The sequence below is a fragment of the Hyla sarda genome, chromosome 4, assembly GCF_029499605.1.
Source record: "Hyla sarda isolate aHylSar1 chromosome 4, aHylSar1.hap1, whole genome shotgun sequence".
Classification (NCBI taxonomy): Eukaryota; Metazoa; Chordata; class Amphibia; order Anura; family Hylidae; genus Hyla; species Hyla sarda.
In genome coordinates this window covers 214542941-214566991 of record NC_079192.1, presented here as the reverse complement: position 1 = coordinate 214566991, position 24051 = coordinate 214542941, and the positions used below count along the sequence as shown (strand labels likewise).

At 41.0% G+C, this 24051-nt stretch overlaps 1 protein-coding gene across 18 annotated transcripts in view; it reads left to right on the top strand.

The window, feature by feature from the left end:
* Window positions 1-24051, top strand: part of PHTF2 (putative homeodomain transcription factor 2) — a 131591-nt gene that overhangs the window by 88584 nt on the left and 18956 nt on the right. For 17 of the 18 annotated variants that reach the window (XM_056573447.1, XM_056573442.1, XM_056573455.1 and 14 more), the window contains 6 exons: window positions 9547-9712; window positions 12965-13129; window positions 15056-15272; window positions 15719-15877; window positions 22444-22662; window positions 23509-23637. In XM_056573447.1, the coding sequence (XP_056429422.1) occupies window positions 9547-9712; window positions 12965-13129; window positions 15056-15272; window positions 15719-15877; window positions 22444-22662; window positions 23509-23637 (1055 nt within the window). The remainder of the gene's footprint in view (window positions 1-9546; window positions 9713-12964; window positions 13130-15055; window positions 15273-15718; window positions 15878-22443; window positions 22663-23508; window positions 23638-24051) is intronic. The other variant, XM_056573453.1, reaches the window with a different exon arrangement.

The following is a 24051-nucleotide window of genomic DNA, read 5'->3' as shown; positions in this document are numbered from 1 at the left end:
ACACAAAGGGTTAACATCTTTCCTTTTCCAACTGGACAGAAGAATGTGACTCATTAATTAATCAATCAGACATGAGATACACCTGGATACTGACCCTCCCCTAGGGTAGAAACCCCCAAAAAACCAAAGACACACTGTGTTGTATGCAGCAATGAACAATTTAATATTGTGGGAAATTTGTGCTGCCTCGGGACTCATGTAAAGAAAAAAATTTTGGTAAGTAAATTTAAACCTTCCATTTTGTCCCTCGGCAGCACACAAAGGGATATAAAAAGCAATATCAACTAAAGAGTGTGGGGGGGGGGGGGGGGGGGTCAAGACGTAGCCATTCCCAGCACTTGTCTGCTAAAGGATGCCTCCTTGCAATGAGATCCAGTTTGTAGTGATGGACGAAGGTGTCTGAGGATGACCATGTCGCTGCTCGGCAGATCTGATCTGATACTTGCGCTAAATTCGCCCAGGAAGTGGACATGGCTCTGGTCGAGTGGGCATGCACTTGGATAGGGCATTCTTTACCCAAAGCAGAATAGCAGAAATAAATCACATCTTTAATCCATCTTGAAAGCGATGCCATAGATGCTGGCTTTCCCTTATTAGGACCCACAAACTGAAGAAAAAGGGCGTTAGACAGCCTGAAGGATTGGGTTTTATGGATGTAACCTAATGCTGCTCTTTTGATGTCCAATGTATGTAAAGAAGACTGAAGATCACTTTCAGGTTAAGGAAAAAAATCCGGAAGACCTATCTCCTGATTTAGATTTTCTACAGAACAGACCTATCCAGGCGTAGCACTAAACAGTCCTAAAGTATTCTTAAATACGGAGTCTGGATAGACCATGACTGACGTTCCGAAACCCTTTTCGCTGAGGTAATGGCCACAAGAAAAAGAACTTTCCATGAAAGAAAATCTGATCCCTCAATAGGCTCGAAAGGATGCTAAGTCAGGGATTTCAGAACTGATGGTAGGTCCCATAAAGGAACAGGTGGACTTACCGTAGGTCTGAAAAAAACTTTTTACTAATGGATTGTTGGAAAGCGAACCTTGAAGAAAAGCATTGATCGCTGAAAACTGTACCCAGATAGCCCTCCTTGAGAAACTGAAGTGTTTGGATTGGTGATATGATGTTCTGTAAATCAGGCTTGTAAGATTTTGACCACTCTAGAATAAACTTTTAAGTGCAGAAGGTTTCCTTGAGGCAAATAGTAAGTCAATGAGGTCTTCTGATAGGCCTTGGGAAGCAAGGGTTAGCCTCTCAGGAGCCAGGCTGAGAGTCTCAATTTGTTGAGGGCAGGGTGATACAGACCTTCCTGAAGAAGCAGGTCTGGTTGGGCTTGTAGTTCCCAATGAGCCTCTCGAAAACCTTAATGCGAGCTGGAACCAATCCCTTCTTTGCCAAAATGGAAGAATTGCTAGTACTTTGGCCTTTTCTTGCTTGATCTTGAGAAGCATCCAAGGGATCATCGGGAAAGGCGGGAACACAGAGAAACTTGTTGTTCCAGGAAAAAGACAGGTCGGCAAGATGGTCCAGGTGGTCCCTCTGATAAATGGAGCAAAAGCGAGGAAGCTTCTGATTGGCCCTGATTGCCCTAACATCCATCTCTAGCCCACCAAATTTCTGGACTACTTGCTGAAAGACTGATTCGTTTAAGCTCCACTCCCCTGGATTGACCTCCTTCCTGCTGAGAAAGTTGGCACAGTGATTCAAAGAACCCCGAATATGAACTGCATGCAAGTCGATGAGGTGGTCCTCTGCCCAAGACATAAGAAGATTGCACTCTTCCATCATTTGGGCCGATCTCGTTGCTTGTTTAGAACACAGTCAGGAGGTTGTCTGACTGAATCAGGACCTTGTGATCCTGTAACAGAGAAACAAAGTGAGACAAGGCTAGACGTACCGCTCTAAGATCCCTTCGATTGGAGGACCTTGACGCTTCGGACCTTGACCTTCTTTTTTGGACCCAATCGTTGCCCAAATGCACTCCCCAACCGCTAGCAGAGGCACCTGTGGTAAGGAGAACCTGCGGGACAAAAGACAAAGATCTTCCTGTACCCACCTTGTCCGGCCAAGACCTCCTGTTCCATTTGGCTAAGATGTCCAGTTGTAGAGATCTCATGTGAGCTCTTCCCCATGGAACCGCATTCCGTGAGGACGTCATCCGGCCTAGCACACTCATAGCCGACAGAACCGTCATCTCTGTGCTGTTGATTAGTCTGACAACCTCTGAAACAAGCTTCTGGATCCTGTCCTACGAGAGAAACGGCCTCATGGCAGATAAATCGATCCTGAACCCCAGAAACTTGCCAAGAGATGTCTGAGTGAGACGAGATTTCTGATAGTTCACTAGAAATCAATGTTCTTCCAACACTGCGATCGTGATCTGGATATGATGCAGTAAAAGATCCCTGGAGTGAGCCAGAATCAGCCAGTCCTCTAAATACGGGATGATGTTCACTCCTTTCAGTCTCAGAAGTGCCGCTAGGACCACTGTTACCTTCGTGAACACCCTTGGAGCGGATGATAGTCCAAACGGGAGGCACGTAAATTGGAAATGTCTGACTTGGTGATCCATAAGGAGAGCTACTTTGAGGAACCTCCGGTGAGATTTGAGGATGGGTATTTGAAGATAGGCATCTCTTAAGTCGATTGTGGCCATGAGATAGTTTTGCTCCAGAACTGCCACAACCCACCGGATTGACTCAATCTTGAATCTTCTTCTGACTATGAATGTATTCGGGGCTGAAAGATCTATAACCAGTCTCCAAGGGCCCTCCTTTTTTGGTACAGCAAAGACCCTGGAGTAAACTCTGAGTCCTGTTTGCCCGAATGGAACTGGCTCTAGGGTGCCTTTTTGGATGAACTCAAGAATTTACATGAGCGTTTCCTCTGTTAAGGAAGCTGTCTGGAGGAAGCCCTTTCAGCTCCAAGGCATAACCTCTCGAGATTACAGATGTCACCCACAAGTCGGAGGATGTTAGAGACCAGACTGAGGAATACAGAGAGAGCCTGGCACCAACTTTGGGGACCGTGAGGTTTGTGTCAAAAGCCCTTTGATTTGTCTCCACCTGGAGGAGACTTTTTCTTTAAAGATGTGGCTTGATTACGAGCCTGTCTTTGTCTATTCCTCTGCCCAAAGTATCTTCTATGTTGAGGAGATGGCCTAAATTGTTTCCTGCCTTGAGGTTTCTTCGGAGCATTACGAAAAAACGCTCCTTTTTTTTACTGCTCATTTCCTGTAGTTTTGAAACAGCTGGAGGTTTCCCCCCCCCTCCCCCCTAGTGAATGTAAAGGTACATTCACACGGGCGGGTTTACAGTGAGATTCCTGCTTCAAGTTTGAGCTCCGGCAAATTTTTTGCCACGGCACAAACTCCTAGCGGGAAACTCGCCGTAACACGCCAGTGCGAATGTACCCTAAAAACACTACACTAACACAAAATAAAGGGTGAAACACTACATATACACCCCATTACACTGCCCCCCCCCCCCCAACAAAACTGAGCCTCCAGCTGTTGCAAAACAACTCCCAGCATTTCCGGACAGCCACTGACTGTCCAGGCATGCTGGGAGTTTAGCAACAGCTGGAGGCACCCTGTTAGAGGTGTTCTACACCAGTGATTCCCACTGTCCACCCCTATGCAATCCCTAATTTAGTCCTCAAATGCACATGGCGCTCTCTCACTTCGGAGCCCTGTCATATTTAAGGAAAAAGTTTAGGGCCACATATGGGGTATTTCCGTACTCGGGAGAAATGATACTACAAATTTTGGGGGTCTTTTTCTCCTTTTACCCCTTATGAAAAGAAAAAGTTGGGGGCTACACCAGCCTGTTAGTGTAAAAAAAAATAAAAGATTTTACACTAACACTGTAATACTTTTTATTTTCACAAGCAATAAAAGGAAAATAAGACCCCCAAAATTTGTCACCATATGGGCTTCCTAAATGCGACATTCCCCCCCCCCCCTCAAAAAAAAATTTCAGCCAAATTTGCTTTCCAAAAGCCAAATGTGACTCCTTCTCTTCTGAGCATTGTAGTTCGCCCGCAGATCATTTTACGTGAGAGCGCACTATGCATATGTGAGGCCTAAATTGGTGATTTACAAAGGGTGGCTGATTTGACAGCGGTTCTGACATAAATGCAAAAAAAGAAATACCCACGTGTGACCCCATTTTGGAAACTACACCCCTCATGGATTGTAACAAGGGGTATAGTGAGCCTTAACACCCCACAGGTGTTTAATGAAAATTCTTCAAAGTTGGATGGAAAAATGAAGAATTTTTTTTTCCACTAAAATGCTGGGAAAATAGGAAAAAAGCCCCCAAAAATTTGTAATGTTTCTTCTGAGTAAGAACATACCCCATATGTGGATGTAAAGTGCTCTGTGGGTGCACTACAATGCTCAGAAGAGAAGGAGCGCCATTGGGATTTTGGAGAGAAAATTTGTCCGGAATTGAAGGCCACGTGTTTTTTATGAAGCCCCCATATTGCCAGAACAATGTACGCCCCCCCCCCCCCCCCCCCCCCCACACACACACACACACGTGACCCCATTTTGGAAACTACACCCTTCACGTAATGTAATAAAGGGGTACAGTGAGCATTTACGCCCCACAGGTGTTGTTAGGATTCGGCTAGCTGGATGTGGATCCTCTGTCAGCGAGGGATTGGCTTCGACCGTGTCGGTGGACCGGTTCTAGGTTGCTACTGGTTTTCACCAGAGCCCGCCGCAAAGCGGGATGGTCTTGCTGCGGCGGTAGCAACCAGGTCGTATCCACCGGCAATGGTTCAACCTCGCTGACTGCTGAGAAGGCGTGGGACAGAAGGACTAGGCAGAGGCAAGGTCAGACGTAGCAGAAGGTCGGGGCAGGCGGCAAGGTTCGTAGTCAATAGCAATAGCAGGAGGTCTGGAACACAGGCTTTGGACAACACTAAACGCTTTCTCTGGCACAAGGCAACAAGATCCGTCAAGGAAGGGAAGGGGAAGTGAGGTTATATGGACAGGGAGCAGGTGGAAGCTAATTAGACTGATTGGGCCAGGCACCAATCACTGGTGAACTGGCCCTTTAAATCCTAGAGAGCTGGCGCGCCCGCGCCCTAGAGAGCGGAGCCGCGCGCCAGAACATGACAGCAGGGGTCCGGGACGGGTAAGTGGCTTGGGATGCGATTCGCAAGCGGGCGCGTCCCGCTATGCGAATCGCATCCCCATCGTGAATGTCAGTGCAGCGCTCCCGGTCAGCTGGTCTGACCGGGGCGCTGCAGAGAGGAGAACGCCACGAGCGCTCCGGGGAGGAGCAGGGACCCGGAGCGCTCGGCGTAACAGGTGTCTGACAGATTTTTGGAACAGTAGTCCGTGAAAATAAAAACTGTAATTTTTCATTTGGCCTTACTTCTGGGGCATACAGCAGCTAAGTACTGGAAGGATTAAGATTTTTAAATATAGGTAATTTACAAATCTGTTTAACCTCTTAAGGATGCAGGGCGTACCTGTGTGCCCGGTCCCGATATGTAACGCGGGGTCACGCCTGACCCCACATCATACCGGGTTGGTCCCAGCGGCTAATGAAAGCCGGGACCCTGGGCTAATAGCGTACGGCACCGATCGTTGTCAATTTTGTCGCACAATGAGTTTTTTTTCGCTTCCGTAGATATTTTGGTAGAATGACTAATGTCACTGCAAAGTAAAACTGGTGGTGCAAAAAATAAGCCATACTATGGAATTTTAGGTGCAAAATTGAAAGAGTTATGATTTTTAGAGGGTGATGAGGAAAAAATGAAAATGCAAAAACAGAAAAACCCTGCGTCCTTAAGGGGTTAACTTACTGGCACCAGTTGATTTAAATAAAATAGTTTTTCACCGGAGTACCCCTTTAATGAACCAAGCGTAGTCTGTTTCCTTTATTTTATTTTTTTAAATAAAGAAATTGCTGTTTATACTGTTGTCGTCTTTATTGTGTTTGTATTTGGAAAATAAGCAGTGCTCCAGACAGTGACTCATAGCTGACTCACTGTCTTCTGAATCAGTCACAGATAGAGTTCTGTTGCCAGCATTTATAGAAAACTCAGGTGCTGTATCCCATGTTATCTGCCTTCGGATACAAGTAAATAGAGCTCATTTAAATGCTAAGGTATTTCTGTGCGCAGTTTGTCATGGTAGCATGCAGCATCAGTTTACAGAGCTCTCCCCTGTGGTGATCAGTAAACAGATGTCATTGGGTTCATAACTGCATCCTTTTTATGTTTGTGCAGTTAGTAAAAAATTTTATTGTTTTGTGGGGAAAGAAATGTAACCAGATAGAAATCTACTGTCTGGCTGGATTCACAACGCATTTTTGCAATACAGTTCCCGTATACGTTTTCAACTTGAAAACCGTATGGAACTGTTTGAAAACCATATGTATTGACTCTTCATTGAAAACCTTCATTTGCCAAACAATGCGTCTGGTTGTGTCCGTTTTTGTCTGTTTTTTTTTCCCTGTACCCAAACCATAGCCTACCATGGTTTATTTCCTTTTTTAGTAATTTTTTTTTCATTGCATTATAAAAATCTCTGCAACTTTGTTATACTCTATTTTGTGCATCACTTTTTCCTTGTTTTCAAAATTTCCATTTTTCTGTAATTTGTGTGGGATTCTTTTTTTCTCCATTGAGCATTATGGTTTATCATAATATATTGACAGTGGCATTTATTATGGGTTATCATTTAGGGGATTGTCTGTGATTTTACTTTCATACCTGTATGTGTGTTTTCAGTAGGGCATTCCTTTGCCTCCTGCACCTCTTGGTTGGCACAGCGGACTATTGATTCGCAGGCGTATGGTGACTTGTGCTGCATTAAATGAAAGCACATGATATTATTTATGGTGCAATCAAGTTACTAGTATGTGACCTTTCTGCAAGCGTATGAGTAGCTTTTATTTGCATTCCCTTGCTGGTATCTGTTTCCATGGTTACTTATTTTTAGACTGCATGTATGCTTCATATTTATTGAGGCTACAAATTAAAATAGCTGCCTTGATGAATTCACCCCTGCTTTTAGATTAAAATATTATACCTCTCTTTATTTTATTTTTTTTCTTTCATACACAAGATCACAATAGCGTTGCTTTTGGGAAATCTATATCTATCATATACAAATACTGTGTTTATGGACATTAATACGCACCAGCAATTATAAGCATGAAAAGAGGAATTTTTTTTTTTTTTTACTTTATCTATCCTGGGGGTAATGTTCAGTTGCTATGGTACAGACGCAGTAATGTATTAACGCCAGAATATCTCCTCATTGTGCCAGCCGCACTATACCCCCTTACTGTGCCAGACACTGCACTACAGTCTTATCAGGGACAGCCTTGAAACACACTCTCAAACCCTAGCCAGATAGTAGTAGTACGCGGAGGCAGGACTTACGGGGGATTAATCTGTCCGCATAGAAGGGGTGGCTGCTTCAGTGTGTAGCATTGATGGTGTAGCTTAGTCCTGACAGAGCAGTTCCTACATGTTTATTCATGTGTAAAATATGATACCCAAGTGATCAGGAAACACAGAGATTCTGGCACAGCACATACTGCTTCTACAACTCTGTATGGTCTTCTCCTGGACACTTGCAGTGGTTCTATTCAGTCTTTTAAGATGAATACAGACATTGGGGGACATTTATCATTGGGTGTCTATTGTAGACACAGATCCACCTCTTTACACTGCCTGTATAATTTACACTCTTGATCAAAATTGACAAAAGTTGTGCACGTCCTTCCATAAATGTTGTGCGAATATAGAAACGGGAATTTTTTTGACGGGAGAAAAGACTGTGCATGCAGTATTTTTTTCTCGTCAAAAATAACGGAATAGAAACGGATATTATAAATTTAATATTGAAGTCTATGGCAAATGGATGAGCCTTTTAATGTCATCCGTTTGTCTCCAGTTTATAATATCCGGTTCTGAACTGTTATTACTTCTGAGCATGCTCAGAAGAGGTGACATCAGCAGACTCCTGCAGTGCTGAGGGACTACTACTACTCCCATCATGGAACAGATTCCTTTCCATGATGGGAGTAGTAGTTCCAGCTGCCGGCGGCTGGGGAGGCTACCTTAGTGTTTGTACTACTACCCCCATCATTGTACAGTCTGTTCCATGTTGGGGGTAGTAGTACAGGGGATAAGGGATTGATCGCACCTGGTCTCACTTCTGATACCCCATGCGATCAGCAGTTATAAAGCAGAGAAGCAGGCGGCATGCTCTGCAACCCTGCGATGTATATACTACTGTGTAAACTCTAATTTTGGCCGGCACCGAGGAACCATTCATAGCTCCCAGCTGGGTTTTTAAACTACTTTGACCCCCCAAAAGTGTGCTTCTAATAATTCATTGGCCCCAGTGTGCTTCTAATAATTCATTGGCCCCAGTGTGCTTCTAATAATTCATTGGCCCCAGTGTGCTTATAATAATTAATTGGTCCCAGTGTGCTTATAATAATTAATTGGTCCCAGTGTGCTTCTAATAATTCATTGGCCCCAGTGTGCTTCTAATAATTCATTGGCCCCAGTGTGCTTATAATAATTAATTGGTCCCAGTGTGCTTATAATAATTAATTGGTCCCAGTGTGCTTCTAATAATTCATTGGCCCCAGTGTGCTTCTAATAATTCATTGGCCCCAGTGTGCTTATAATAATTAATTGGTCCCAGTGTGCTTATAATAATTCATTGGCCCCAGTGTGCTTATAATAATTAATTGGTCCCAGTGTGCTTATAATAATTCATTGGCCCCAGTGTGCTTATAATAATTCATTGGCCCCAGTGTGCTTATAATAATTCATTGGCCCCAGTGTGCTTATAATAATTCATTGGCCCCAGTGTGCTTATAATAATTCATTGGCCCCAGTGTGCTTATAATAATTAATTGGTCCCAGTGTGCTTATAATAATTCATTGGCCCCAGTGTGCTTATAATAATTCATTGGCCCCAGTGTGCTTATAATAATTCATTGGCCCCAGTGTGCTTATAATAATTCATTGGCCCCAGGGTGCTTATAATAATTCATTGGCCCCAGGGTGCTTATAATAATTCATTGGCCCCAGGGTGCTTATAATAATTCATTGGCCCCAGGGTGTTTATAATAATTCATTGGCCCCAGTGTGCTTATAATAATTCATTGGCCCCAGTGTGCTTATAATAATTCATTGGCCCCAGGGTGCTTATAATAATTCATTGGCCCCAGGGTGCTTATAATAATTCATTGGCCCCAGGGTGCTTATAATAATTCATTGGCCCCAGGGTGCTTATAATAATTCATTGTCCCCAGTGTACCTATCCTTATCGATATTCACTTTAACTGATTCTAGCCACATTCTGTAGTTTACCTCACGCTAGCCATTAATAATCTCTATTAAAAAGTCATAATTTGTCATCATGAGACTTGTTGGACATTTCCCAATTTGGATCACTCATTATGACAACATTCAAATATATTTTAAAATGTTGATGCTCTCTATTTAGATGTGTTTGAAGTGCACTCATTTTACATATATTTTTGTTTATGTTTTGCAGTTGCCTCTGTAGTATTATTTATCATATCACCTGGGCCTCACTGTGTACCACTTACTGAAGTTATTGGGCCAATATGGTTAATGCTGCTACTTGGAACAGTTCATTGTCAGATTGTATCAACACGGACAGTTAAATCACCTCCAGTCATAGGCGGAAAAAGGAGAAGGTAAAGGGAAAAAGACCGAATGCAGTTGTAAATATTTATGCTCCGCTCTCCTGGTATATCTGTTGTGGTAAATAACTGTTTTTATAATTAAGTAACAATTCTGTAGTATTTTATAGAATAACTGTGTTATCCTTCTTTGTATGCCTCGTAAAAATATGTGCATAAATTGAAAACTGGGTGTTACCCGTTGGGGAGGTGTCCCATTACAGTGTCCATTCTGTGCTGATAATGCTGGACTGTGTAGTAATACCGCCCCTTTCATAAGGAGAATAGTAACATCCTGTTGTCAATTTTTTCATAAATTTCAAGGAGGAATAACAGAGGAATGCCACAACACAGAGCAAAGAGAAAAACCATGTTCTAGAATTGTTATTTCACATAACCAGACATGACAGGAGAGGCCACTGGTTCTATTTAATGTGTGTTTTCTTCATGCATGAACTGGTTTTCTTTACTAATGGATTTTAGTGTGGCAACTGTCCTTTTAACCCTTTGGATGCTATGTGGATGAAGGCATCAATGTTTAGGATCTTGCAGTATATTTTCTGGGAATATGAATGCAATTGTCTTTACTAAATGTTAGAAATAATTAGCTGAATCATAACTGGAATCGTAGGGCATTCAAAGGGTTAAATAATGGTTCTCTTTTGCTTTTCCCAATCTAGATGTGGTTGCTGCATAACCCTAACTGACGAGATATGAAAAATATATAGTTTCATAAACATGGTTAATAAGATGGAGTTTATAAGCTTTCACACTATTATCCTTTTTATTTTGTATTATGTGGGATAGATGAGGCTGGAGTTCAAAACTTTATAACAGTAACTTTTTGGTTACCCTATGACTAATATGTCAATGTATTTAAAATGTATAGAAACACATGTAAGGCATCTAAAGCTTTAAATCGTCTTCTCTATCTGTACAGTGCAAGATAGGTCTGTATTCTACCTGGAGCTCATAACAACAAATTCCATTGTAAGATGAATGAGCAACTCTTAGCAGATAAAAAATGTTTGGTTTGCAAGTCATCTACAGAGTACACCCCTTACATTTTTGTTAATATTTGATTACTTCTTTTTATAAGGAGACACTGAAGAAATGACACTCTGCTACAATATAAAGTAGTGAGTGCACAGTCTGTATAACAGTGTTTAACGCTGCTGTCCCCTAAGAATATCTTAAGACACAGCCATTAATCTCTAATTCTTGGCAACAAAAGTGAGAACACCCCTAAATGGATGTCCAAAATTGGGGCCCAATTAGCAATTTTCCCTTCCTTTGGTCATCTGAATCGTTAAAGGGGCACTCCGGCGCTAAACATCTTATCCCCTATCAAAAGAATAGGGCATAAGATGTTAGATTGCGGGGATCCTGCTGCTGGAGACCTCTCCTGCAGTACCCCCATTTTTCAGCTGCACAGAGCGAGGATCACTCTGTGGCTGATGACAGGCGGTGCAGGGGGCGGAGTATCGTGATGTCACTGCTCCGGCCCCTCATGACTTCATGCAATATTTCACCATGATGATAACACCAAACACACCTCCGAGTCGATTGCTGCCTTATTAAAGAAGCTGAGGGTAAAGGGAACTGGACTGGCCAAGCATGTCTCCAGACTTAAACCCTATTGAGCATCTATAGGGCACCCTCAAATGAAAGGTGGGGAAGTGAAGCCTAATGCAGTGCTAGAAAATAATGTTGAACACACAAAATATTTACATCTTGGGCCCAATTTGTAAATTTTCACTTAGGGGTGTACTCACTTTTGCTGTCAAGGTTTAAACTTTAATGTTGTGTTCCCACAAAATAACTCAACACACAACATTAAATATTCTCTATTGCCGTGGTGTTCTTTTTTGTTGTAGAATTTGCTATTAACTCATAATCTTCCTCAAATCCGACCTAGCCATTCATGATACAAACACATTACAAAGTTTAACTTCACATTCTTTGAAGAAAAAGCGGTATACTCTTATAATATAATTTACCCTGCGTTAACAAGATATTGATGTTTTTTTCCTAACTATATTGCCTTTATCAGGTTTTTTTGTAGATTGTAGGATCATCTTGCATCACTTTTATCCAACATACTATTAATCACAAGCGTTGCTAACACCACTCTTTATATAGTGTACACTCTTATGTTTAACAAAAAAAAAAGTGATTGAGCCAAAAGCTAGTTAAAGGAGTTTTACCATCTTAACATTTTTGTCTTTTTAGAAGTGTGTTCCACCTCTAGAACCCACACCCATCCCGAGATTGATCCCTCCCCAGCTCCCGTTGCCCTGCTGACAATAGCCATAGGCGTTTAGGTGCTGTTCTATGCATTTGGCGTAACTTCCAATGACTTATCATTGCGAGCTAGGATGTTCACATAACTCTGGGAGTCTCTCATTCTCCGAATAGGTGGAGTTACTTGTGCTTAAGCCTGCATCTATCAGACAAAAAAATAGGAATACCAATTTAAGTCAGCAATGTGTTTTTGTATCATGGAAAAAAAGACTCACAATTTGAGTGTATGGCCCAACCAATAACTTGTACGTGCCAATTTATGATAAATAACAAAATAAAATTGTGGGATCTCTTGCAATAATATAACATACGAATACAATAAAATAACAGACATCAATGTAAATTAGATACTACAGAAATAGCTCGTCGGGGGGGGGGGGGGGGGGGGTACAATGACAAGGCTTCCAGCCTTCTAAGTTCAATCCCTTTTATCCTATGTACCATCATTGGTATATCAGTTCTTGCAGCATGTGAATGACTACTGATCAGGTTACATGCACTTTAATGCTTTTTGGTGTAATAGGTTTGATTACACAATGTTTTATTTATCACCACTAATGAATGGAGGACTAGCTGTGTATTGTGGCTTAGATTTTCCATCAATAGCTTATAACCAATTTCAGTACAGTGGTAGTTTTCTAGTACTGTACTAAATCCAAACCTTGCTTTGTTTGGACTACTTTTCTTATGTGGTATAAATACCTGTGTCTTTTGATGTCTCTTTGACATCACTTTCACTTGAATGATGCACTTTTCTTAATATTAGCTACTAAATCAAATTCTTGGTTAGGGTCTTGAGTTCAAATGGTGGTAAAATGCTGATGTAGGGTGGCAGGAAATGATTGATTCTTCTTTTCATATATACTACATTAGTAAATGTAGCCTGGCTACAACCATTGTTTCATTGCCCTAATGCAAGTCAATGATGAAGGCCCTTCGACTTTTTCATCTCTTCTGCTAAAGGAAATTAAGAAAAGCAGCACATTTGGAAGTTCATAGGGAAGGCGATGGCTCTAGTACCACAGATAATACACAAGAGGGGACTTTGCAGAACTACGGTACAAGCACTTCTCACAGTATTGGCGCAGTCTTCAGAGATATCTGGCATGCTGCTTTCTTTTTATCAGGGTTTGTATTTATTCCAAGCTTTGTTTACTTGGAGAGATGCATTATCCCTTCTCTGGAATTTTCTGGCACTATAGTTTACATCCACTATTTTATACAAGCTTTGCACTCTCACTACAATAACTCAAAAGCCTGTTAAAAACTTACAGATGTATAGGTATTTTCATAGCAAAAATTTCCTAAAACATTGCAAATGAACAGTCATTTTATGTACAGCTGCCAAAGTAACTTGACAGATGTTCATTGGCCGTATTTACACCATAACGGTTACATGTAAAGCCCCTACTTCAAATATTTGCAGTCAAAAATGATCTTTTTATAATTTTGTGATTAAAATTAATGTCAACCCAATTTACCTGAAACACTAAAACATTAAAGATTCCCTACAACCATCTGATTTATAATGACTGAAAAACATTTTTGGTGAAGGGGTGTTAGTGAAGTCGGAACAGAAGACATTAGTTGGGTTGTTTATTCATTTGATCATGAAATTGTACCTGTTTAAAAATTAAAGTAGCTGTGAAACAGAAATGCGTTTGGCACTGCACCTCATACATAGTTTATGGTTGGCAGGTTTAGATCTCATTTCCTTCTGCTTGTAAATGCACAAATAGTCTGCTTGCCAGAAGAAGGGATATTGTGTACCTCTTATGTGTTATTTTTCTGTCAGTCTTTGTGTGCTTATTTGTGTGTGTTGTTTTGAGTGCTCAAAAAATTCTGATCAAGTTTTAGAGAATTCATAGTTAAAGGAATAGTCCGGTATGGACTATTCTTATTCTATCCTGCCCGGGCTGCAAAAAAAGTGAAAATAAACTTTCACTTACCTTCCTATGTTCCCTCAGAGCTCCGCTACAGCTAATCGGTCTGCCAGGCTGTCTTCTTCCTCCTTCCCTTATTCCAGAACATCACATGGCGCTTCAGCCCATCACTGGCCGCAGCAATGTCCCGCTTTGGCCGGTGATAGGCTAAAGCGATGTGTGACCTTCTGGGCTAAGTGATTTAGGAAGAAGACAGGCCAACTGATCAGCTGTAGCAGAGCTCCGGGGGAAGGTAGGAAGGTAAGTTAAAGTTTATTTTCACTTTTTTGTAGCCCGGGCAAGATAGAATAAGAATAGTCTGTACCGGACTATTCGTTTAAGACTCCATAAGGAGAGATTCATTCTTCATAGAACAGGGTAAAGATTTCTGCACTTATTAAACTGTATAGGCAATCAATAAAATGTAACTACTATATAAGTATCGGGTTTTACATAATAAGTTTCTGTTGGAAAGTGCAAGCTAATACGGGGAAACCTTTCCAAAAGTTCACCCCTTTTGACAAGACCACCCTCTAACAGATTTTCAGTTCCAGTTATGAACACCATCTATCACTCTTTCTGCTGTATCTTCCTCTTTTTACTAAGTTGAATATGCCGTGCAGAATATCTCTTTTCATAGATCCCATAGATTTGCACATTTCAAAGTGAATAAACTTTATCAGAGTTTTTATGAGCAAGATGTTATCTTGCATTTTGTGTTTGAGTCATTCATCTGTGACTATTACTGTAATGAAAGACCTGGTGTTGGCATATGCTCACCACCATAACATATGTTGCAGAGAACCTACTCTAGACACCATGTATGGTAGGCAATCGGTTCCACAGTGCTGAATGAGGTGTCAGATATATGAATGCCTTGTATCAATTCAGTAAAAGGTGAGTGGTTATAAACCATAGATTAGTAGTATATACCAATGACTTAAAACCTGGAAGCTTTCACAGTACTGTGATGGTCACATGTTTCTTTGATATGTTATATTCGTTACGTTATCAGTTTTCTATCTCGTATACAGGCATAATCATAGACAATGTTTAATACTATACCTACCCACTGACATTTTTAGTAGATTTCAGAATTTCATGCTGAACTTTATGAACTTTTTCACTTCAGTTCAAAGAAAGCCAAAAATTCCATCGACAAATCTACAGAAACTGACAATGGTTACGTGTCATTAGAGGGGAGATTAACAGGGAAAAGCAGCGAGGATGGGGTTCAAGTGCATGAGCCGCAAAATGAATCTATCCATTGTGAAGAGACTACGTGGGCGTCAGCAACAAACAGAACACATCAGATCCAATCTAAGACTATGTACAATAAATCCAAAATGGTAATTTCCAAATCCTACTTCCAGTTTGTCTTAATATGTATATTTTGCTTTCAGTAATATCACTTTCTTATGTTTGCTGAAATGTGAATAAACAGGAAATGGATGCTTTCCAGATGGTACAAAAATACAAGTCTCAGCAGGGCAAAGGCATGTAGAGAATCTTGTTCTACCAATCATAATATATACTTTATTCCCTGCTTATGTTCTAGTTTTGGTTCCATAGCATTTTCTTTTATTACCTGTGTTTTCTATACTAATAGCTCATACAGTCTACCTCAGAAGGTATTATATGTGTAATTTTACATTCATAAACCCAGACTACTCCTTTTTGAAATTTGTTGGTTATTTAGACAAATTAACCTGAAAAAACTGACACTTCAACTATATTTGAATGTGTTCATATTTGAATTATGTTCATGTAGTCACACTAAATGATCTATATCCAGGATGTGCAGAGGTCGCCGGCTAACATCTCAGATGAGGTCTCCAGTGAAGATGACCCAAGCACAGGATACACGGCACGTCGTAGTATGGATCGTCCTCATGGTGACTGCATGCTTAGGAACAGAAAGACTCATCATTACAAAAAGCATTATACAACTGAGGTAGAATATCCTTCCCTTACCCCTGTGCTACAGATCTAGAGAATTTACAGGGCTTAGTTCACTGCACTGTATTACTTTATTCGTTTTGGTTTATTAATGATTCACAATGGCTTTTGAAGATGTTTAAAGTGTCTCTGTATTTCTGGTGTCTTGTGGGGCCTGTAATAGATGTTCACAGTGGGATAAATCTGAGTGTTTGCCTGTTAATTCTCTTAAGCCTCCAATGTACTGTATCACAGGTCGGCACTACAAGATAGAGCTTGTGCTCTTAGGTTCAGGTCGAGTAGTATTTTACTGCATTACATATATTCTTGTTTTGTTGGTGATTTTGGTAGGCAACTATCATACCAGGTTAGATATCTCCTTTGTTTCATTTACTCAGGTTCATAACTTTCAGGCATCGGAGAGGTATGGCATCATGTTTGCATCTTTTGGCTTTAATTGCTGAAGCAAAATAATTTTATATTCCTATAAATAAATATACGATCTTGGCGCTTCCTTGTCTGTGGGTGTAAACTGCACTAGGTTTGTGATTTTGTGTACCCTTACTGCTGCCGGGTATATTCTATGGGTCCCTGTCTACCATAGATGTGTACCGGAAGTACTAGTAAAATCAATAAATAAACATACCAGCGCTGAAAGGGTTAAAAAATAGACATGCCATTATTGTTGAATGTTGATGTAATCTGCAGATAGTGGTAATAATTTTCAATATGTCGATGGTCTAGATAACAATAAAATGAATGTGTATAATGAGCTGTGGTGCCCAGGTATACCTACAAGTAGATCTACAATGTAAAGCACTTGCACAACGTTGTGCTTACCTCTATGTATGCATAGATGTGTAACCTGATGCGAGGTGGCAGTGTGTGGTAAAGAGAGCGTGATATCCTGGATAAATAATTAAATGGAAGGGTTAAGTACACTGCTCAAAAAAAAAAAAAAAAAAAAAAAAAAAGGGAACACTAAGATAACACATCCTAGATCTGAATGAATTATCTTGTCGTATGAAATACTTTTGTCTTTACATAGTTGAATGTGCTGACCACAAAATCACACAAAAATTATCAATGGAAATCAAATTTATCAACCCATGGAGGTCTGGTTATGGAGTCACACTCAAAATCAAAGTGGAAAACCACACTACAGGCTGATCCAACTTTGATGTAATGTCCTTAAAACAAGTCAGAATGAGGCTCAGTAATGTGTGTGGCCTCCACGTGCCCGCATGACCTCCCTACAACGCCTGGGCATGCTCCTGATGAGGTGGCGGATGGTCTCCTGAGGGATGTCCTCCCAGACCTGGACAAAAGCATCCACCAACTCCTGGACAGTCTGTGGTGCAACGTGGCATTGGCGGATGGAGCGAGACATGAGGTCCCAGATGTGCTTAATCGGATTCAGGTCTGGGGAACAGACGGGTCAGTCCATAGCATTAATGCCTTCCTCTCCACAGACACACTCCAGCCACATAAGGTCTAGCATTTTCTTGCATTTACCGCACCAGCATATGGTCTCACAAGGGGTCTGAGGATCTCATCTCGGTACCTAATGGCAGTCCGGCCTCCCCCAATGAAATGCCACCCCACACCATTACTTATCCACCGCCAAATCGGTCATGCTGGAGGATGTTGCAGGCAGAAGAACGTTCTCCACGGTATCTCCAGACTCTCTCACGTGCTCAATGTGAACCTGATTTAATCTGTGAAGAGCACAGGGCACCAGTGGCGAATTCGCCAATCTTGGTGTTCTCTGGCAAATGCCAAATGTCCTGCATGGTGTTGGGCTGTAAGCACAACCCCCACCTGTGGACGTCTGGCCCTCATAACCACCCTAATGGAGTCAGTTTCTGACCGTTTGAGTGGACACATGCACATTTGTGGCCTGCTGGAGGTCATTTTGCAGGGCTCTTGCATTGCTCCTCCTTGCAGAGGTAGAGGTCCTGCTGCTGGGTTGTTGGCCTCCTCCGCATCTCCTGATGTACTGGCCTGTCTCCTGGTAGCGCCTCCATGTTCTGGACACTACACTGACAGACAGCAAACCTTCTTGCCACAGCTCGCATTGATGTGCCATCCTGGATGAGCTGCACTACCTGAGCCACTTGTGTGGGTTGTAGACTCCATCTCATGCTACCACTAGAGTGAAAGCACCGCCAGCATTAAAAAGTGAAAAAACATCAGCCAGGAAGCATAGGAACTGAGAAGTGGTCTGTGGTCACCACCTGCCGAACCACTCCTTTATTGGGGGTGTCATGCTAGTTGTCTATAATTTCCACCTGTTGTCTGTTCCATTTGCACAACAGCATGTGAAATTTATTGTCAATCAGTGTTGCTTCCTGAGTGGACAGTGTGATTTCACAGAAGTGTGATTAACTTGGAGTTACATGTTGTGTTGTTTAAGTGTTCTCTTTATTTTTTTGAGCAGTGTATAAAAGCTCAAGAATGGAACTTGCAAGTTATTCGCTTGGTAAATAGTCCGTACCCCTTAAATATTGATGACAATTGTAGTGCAGGGTAGTTGTAGATCTATTGTTGCGGTGCAATATGCTGCAGATTTGTACCTTCAATACATTTCCTGGTGCAATGTTCTGCTGATAGGCTTCCGCTCCCCTAGTTTTGTAAAATTTATACTGTAGTATAATTCTGGATATGTAGTTGCGGTATGATGCACTGCAGATTTGCACCTCAAATAAAGTGCCTGGTGTGATGTTCTGCAGAGAGATTTCTGCTTTACTGGCCCTATAACATAGGAGAGAGGTGCGTGCTATTCAATAAGTTGTGATTCCTTTTGCCTCCTTCCCTAAGCCTAGACCGTACCTTATCGGGGAGTATATTCCAGTTAGGTCGGCTGTATTCTGGTGTCCTTGGTGGTTAGGGAGGGTCTGGGAGACTACCCCGGCCGATGGTGTCTCGACCAGAAGCGTTCCTGCAGCAACTGCTAAGGGTCAGGTGAACACTGGTGAGTGATGTCACTACAGGTCACGATTGAGACCAGAAAACCTCCGCTCCATTTTGGAAAACCCCATTTCCTTCATGTGGGAGTGGCCCTCGGTCTCTAACCTGTCCATTTTAACTGCAGCTGATTAGCGTCACACCTGGAGGATTTTCCTGCTGAATTTCCATGTGTTTTTTTTCCTGAAGATAAGAGTCTTATTTCTTGTTTGTTCAGTGTCAGTTGCGGATTTTCCTAACAGAATTTTCACCAGGACATTCCAAGAGCCATTTTTCTCTTATTTTTTATTTATTTTTTATATTTTATAATGGAACATTATAGCATAATCCAGTATTTCTTTTGTAGATAACTACTTTTTGGTTTTATTCCTAGATTTTTATTGTGTTTCATTGTGGAACATAATGTACATTTCTTACGCTTGTTTTCGTCCGGATTTTCCACACTGAGAGGAATATCTGATTTTTTTTTTTCTTTTTTAATTAAATTATAAAAAGGAAGGGAGAAAGGCGGGGAACCGACTTATACATTAGAAAGAGCTTTTTAAAGTGGATAGTTTTATACTTCGTAAGGATATCTCTTTTTACAAAAATCCATAAACTTCAAATTCCATATTTAAACCGTTAGGTACCAGGGTACCTAGGCCAAATATCCATTTTGCTTCGGACCTGGACGTTTGAGAGATGCAATCTCCTCCTCTCCAATGGGGTTCCACTTTTCCTATCCCTAGGAAAGTGGCTCCTTTTTATGCTGCAGTTGTGTTGTTCCTTTAGAGAGGGGATGTCCCTGGTGTCCCCTCTTTGTATTATGACAATATTCTCTTATTCAGTAGGTGTTTTGTTCTGCCCACATAAAGCTTCTCACATGGGCACTTAATCACATAAATGATGCCTTTAGATTTACAGTGGATGTGGTGTTTAATTACAATTTCCTTATCTTTGAGTCAAAGAGAATATAGGGGGTTTTATTATTGGTACCTACACAACCATTGCACTGTTTGCAGGAAAGAAGCCTTTCTTTTCACCCAATAGGGCATCATCCTTGGGTTTTTTCTTTATTGGATTGCTTATGGTAGGAGCTATATATTTTCCTATATTTTGTGCTTTTTTAAAAACATAAATTGGGATTTGTAGAAAATAGACCCCCTTTTACTTTTTCATTTTTAGTTTATCCCAGTGACTGTTGATTATCCCTTCACAATGTTGCATTGCTGGCTATAGGTCATAATAATGGGGATATTTATTTCTTCCTGTTGTTTTTGGTAATTTCTTGTTATCCTTCCTTTTCAGTGTTAGTGTATCCCTTTTGTCCATAGCTTTAACTTTATTTTTTTACCAAATTTAAGTGAGTCTCCTATTATCCTTTTTCCTTAAAGGGGTACTCCGCTGCTCAGCGTTTCCGAATGCTGGAGCCGGGGACTTCATAGCCCTTCCCCCTCACAATGTCACGCCCCACCCCCTCAATGCAAGTCTATGGGAGGGGGCGTGACAGCCGTCATGCCCCTCCCATAGAATTGCATTGATGGGTGGTGCTATAAAGTCACAAGCTCCCAGCGCCAACTGCAGTGTTCGGAACAGTTTGTTCAAAACGCTGAGCAGCGGAATACCCCATTCAAATTTCTCCTTTAACATTTCTGCTTCCTCCAGGTAGTTTTCCACATTTGTGCAGTTTCTTCTGAGTCGGACAAACTGGCTGCGCATAGGTAAGGGACAGCTGTTCTTGTGAATAAAACAGTTACTGTCTGTCAGTTTGTGGAAGGTGGTAGTTACAATTTGATTATCTTTGACGCTAATGGTTGGATGAAAAAACGTCCAGATGAAAATCCGCAACTGACACTGAACAAACTGAAAATAAGGAGAAAACTCCGTCACCTTATGCTATGTAGGCATATAATATTTCACCAATAAGAAGAAATAAGACTCTTATCTTCAGGAAAAAAACACATGGAAATTCAGCAGGAAAATCCTCCAGGTGTGACGCTAATCAGCAGCAGTTAAAATGGACAGGTTAGAGACCGAGGGCCACTCCCACATGAAGGAAATGGGGTTTTCCAAAATGCAGCGGAGGTTTTCTGGTCTCAATCGTGACCTGTAGTGACATCACTCACCAGTGTTCACCTGACCCATAGCAGTTGCTGCAGGAACGCTTCTGGTCGAGACACCATCGGCCGGGGTAGTCTCCCAGACCGTCCCTAACCACCAAGGACACCGGAATACAGCCGACCTAACTGGAATATACTCCCCGATAAGGTACGGTCTAGGCTTAGGGAAGGAGGCAAAAGGAATCACAACTTATTGAATAGCATGCACCTCTCTCCTATGTTATTGGGCCAGTAAAGCAGAAATCTCTCTGCAGAACATCACACCAGGCACTTTAAGGTGCAGATCTGCAGTGCATCATACCGCAACTACATATCCAGGATTATACTACAGTGTAAATGTTACAAAACTAGGGCTGGAGCGGAAGCCTATCAGCAGAACAGTTATTTATTTATTGAAGGTGTGAATCTGCAGCATATTGCACCACACCGATAGATCTACAACTACCCTGCACTAAAACTGTCATCAATATTTAAGGGGTACGGACTATTTACCAAGCGAATAACTTGCAAGTTCCATTCTTGTGCTTTTATACTTAACCCATTCATTCATTCATTTATTTATCCAGGATATTACTCTCTCTTCTTTACCACACACTGCCACCTCGCATCAGGTTACACATCTATGCATACATAGAGGTAAGCACAACGTTGTGCAAGTGCTTTACATTGTAGATCTACTTGTAGGTATACCTGGGCACCACAGCTCATTATACACATTCATTTTATTTTGATCTAGACCATCAACACATTGAGGATTATTACCACTATCTGCAGATTACATCAACATTCAACAATAATAGTATCTCTATTTTTTTTTAACCCTTTCAGCACTGGTATATGTTTATTTTATATTCAATTTCAGACATAATTGGTTGTTGGAAATTTCCCACTTGGTTTGTTTAATTTGTAATTTATTGCCACTCATGTAATATATGGTCCTACAATCTACATGCTTAATAATAAAAATCTCTAGTGCTTTTGGAGGGGTTTAGTTTGGGTTATCAGACCTATAGTCAGGCCAGGACTTGCGGCCATACTATGGATGCAAAATTGCCTCCATATTTTGTGTGTTAACCCAGCATTACGGATTTGGGAACTTGATCTATGTTGTATCCTCTCTGGTATGGGTCTTTATTCTAATTTCCACTGCTTTTCAAGCTATTTCTCTTACACATAAATCTTTAGTTAATTTTTCTATATTAGTTGATACAAACTATTTTTTAAATACATGGTTCCATATTCCCAAGGAGGGAATACATTTAATTATAACATATAATTTCTAGTTAACTGGTAACTGGCATACCTACTGTTTCTGGAATACTCTGTTTATAGAATGCAGACTTCTAGATTGTTTGCGTTTTTCTTTTGATTGCCCTATTAGGGAGAATTGGAAAGAAATCCAGATTGCTCCTTAAAATTATTAACCCCTCCATTTTCACAGATTGACTATAATCTATTAACATATATGTGCAGTGTTGTATTACACAAATGCTGGATAATGGCAATATCCTTTCAGGACATTCAAAAATCAGGAACCAGTTGTAGTTCTCGTTGCTCAAGTTCTCGACAAGACTCTGAAAGCGCCCGGCCAGAGTCTGAGACAGAAGATGTTCTTTGGGAAGACCTACTGCACTGTGCCGAGTGTCGCTCTTCCTGCAGTAGTGAGACCGATGTAGACACCAACCATGGAAACCCGTGTATGAAGAGGGAATTCAGAGATGATCCATTTCACCAGGTAGACTGACTTTCTTCCGTAATAATGACTGCTGTAATTCTTTGTGCCTGTGCTTCTATATTTTACCTTTTTCCAGGTTTTGTTGTAGCCAAGAAGTAATAATCACTTAATGTTCAAATGGTATCTACAAGTCTTGAGTTTGCATTCTGGCTTTTCTACATTTTGAGCAAAAGAAAATTCCCAGTGTTTACTAAAATACATGCCCTGTTGTCTCATTTATGTACTTTCTGACTTTCTGAATGCCTTTAAGGATTGTCATGTTCTGTACCCGGTCCACTACTTTGTAACATCCATTGTCTAACTAGACCAGTCTTCATGAAAATATGGGCATGCTTGACGATTCTTCCAGTGTTGTATCCGATCTGTTATAGACCTACTTCTGGGTGCTTTTGTCTTTGAGCCTAGACTGGCTAGATATGGACATGTTTTGGCTTGTTAAGTTAATAGTAATTGGAGAACAGTAAAGAGAAACAGTAAATTGCTATTTCGGTCCAATGATTTGCCTTGCTGTCTATGTACTAAGTCAATTTACTGTTCTGTAAGGTAATAAAGAAACACATTGAACAATAGGTTGCAGATTTAGCCTGTGCATCTTTAGAATATGTATCCTACACATTTCCATATGTTATTTCCTGTTTGTCTGCCATGTTATCTTATCTGTTTTGGCCTTATTAGCAACAATATTAAAATGTCTAGATATATTTACACATATTATAACCAACAGCTGTTATTTCATGGTTATTCCTTTGTATGACTCTATAAGGCTGCCACTGTTTTATCCACTCTATGTACTTTCCACTGTATCGAAAACAAGTGATATATTTCAACTTGTTCTCTTTTTCATAGAGTCATTTGCCTTGGCTACACAGTTCTAATCCAGGTCTTGAAAAAGTCAGTGCTATAGTGTGGGAGGGCAATGACTGCAAGAAAGCAGATATGTCTGTTCTGGAGATTAGTGGGATGATCATGAATCGGGTAAGTAATGAGACATGGAGCCCAGTTAATGATCATGTTACACTTTGCACAAACACTTGTATCTTGCACCAACTCTGACCTGTCTGCTAACCTGTGACCCTACACTATGTAAGGCAGATGTATAAAAAATATGTATATGTATCTTTATATAATTACCAGAACCTTGCTGTGTAGAGCTTAGTTCACACACTCTACTTTTTTTTTAGAATTGGAGCAAATTTTGGTCAGTATTTTTACCAAAACCAGAAGTGGGTCCAAAACATAGAAACTGGTGCAAATCTTTCCATGACTCTGCAACGTTTTAGGTGCCCAATGCATTCTTTCTCAAATATGATAAAAGGCTGCATTAGGCATTAAACATTGAACTAGATACTTGTTGGTGTCAATGCAAACAGTAATACATTGAATACATAC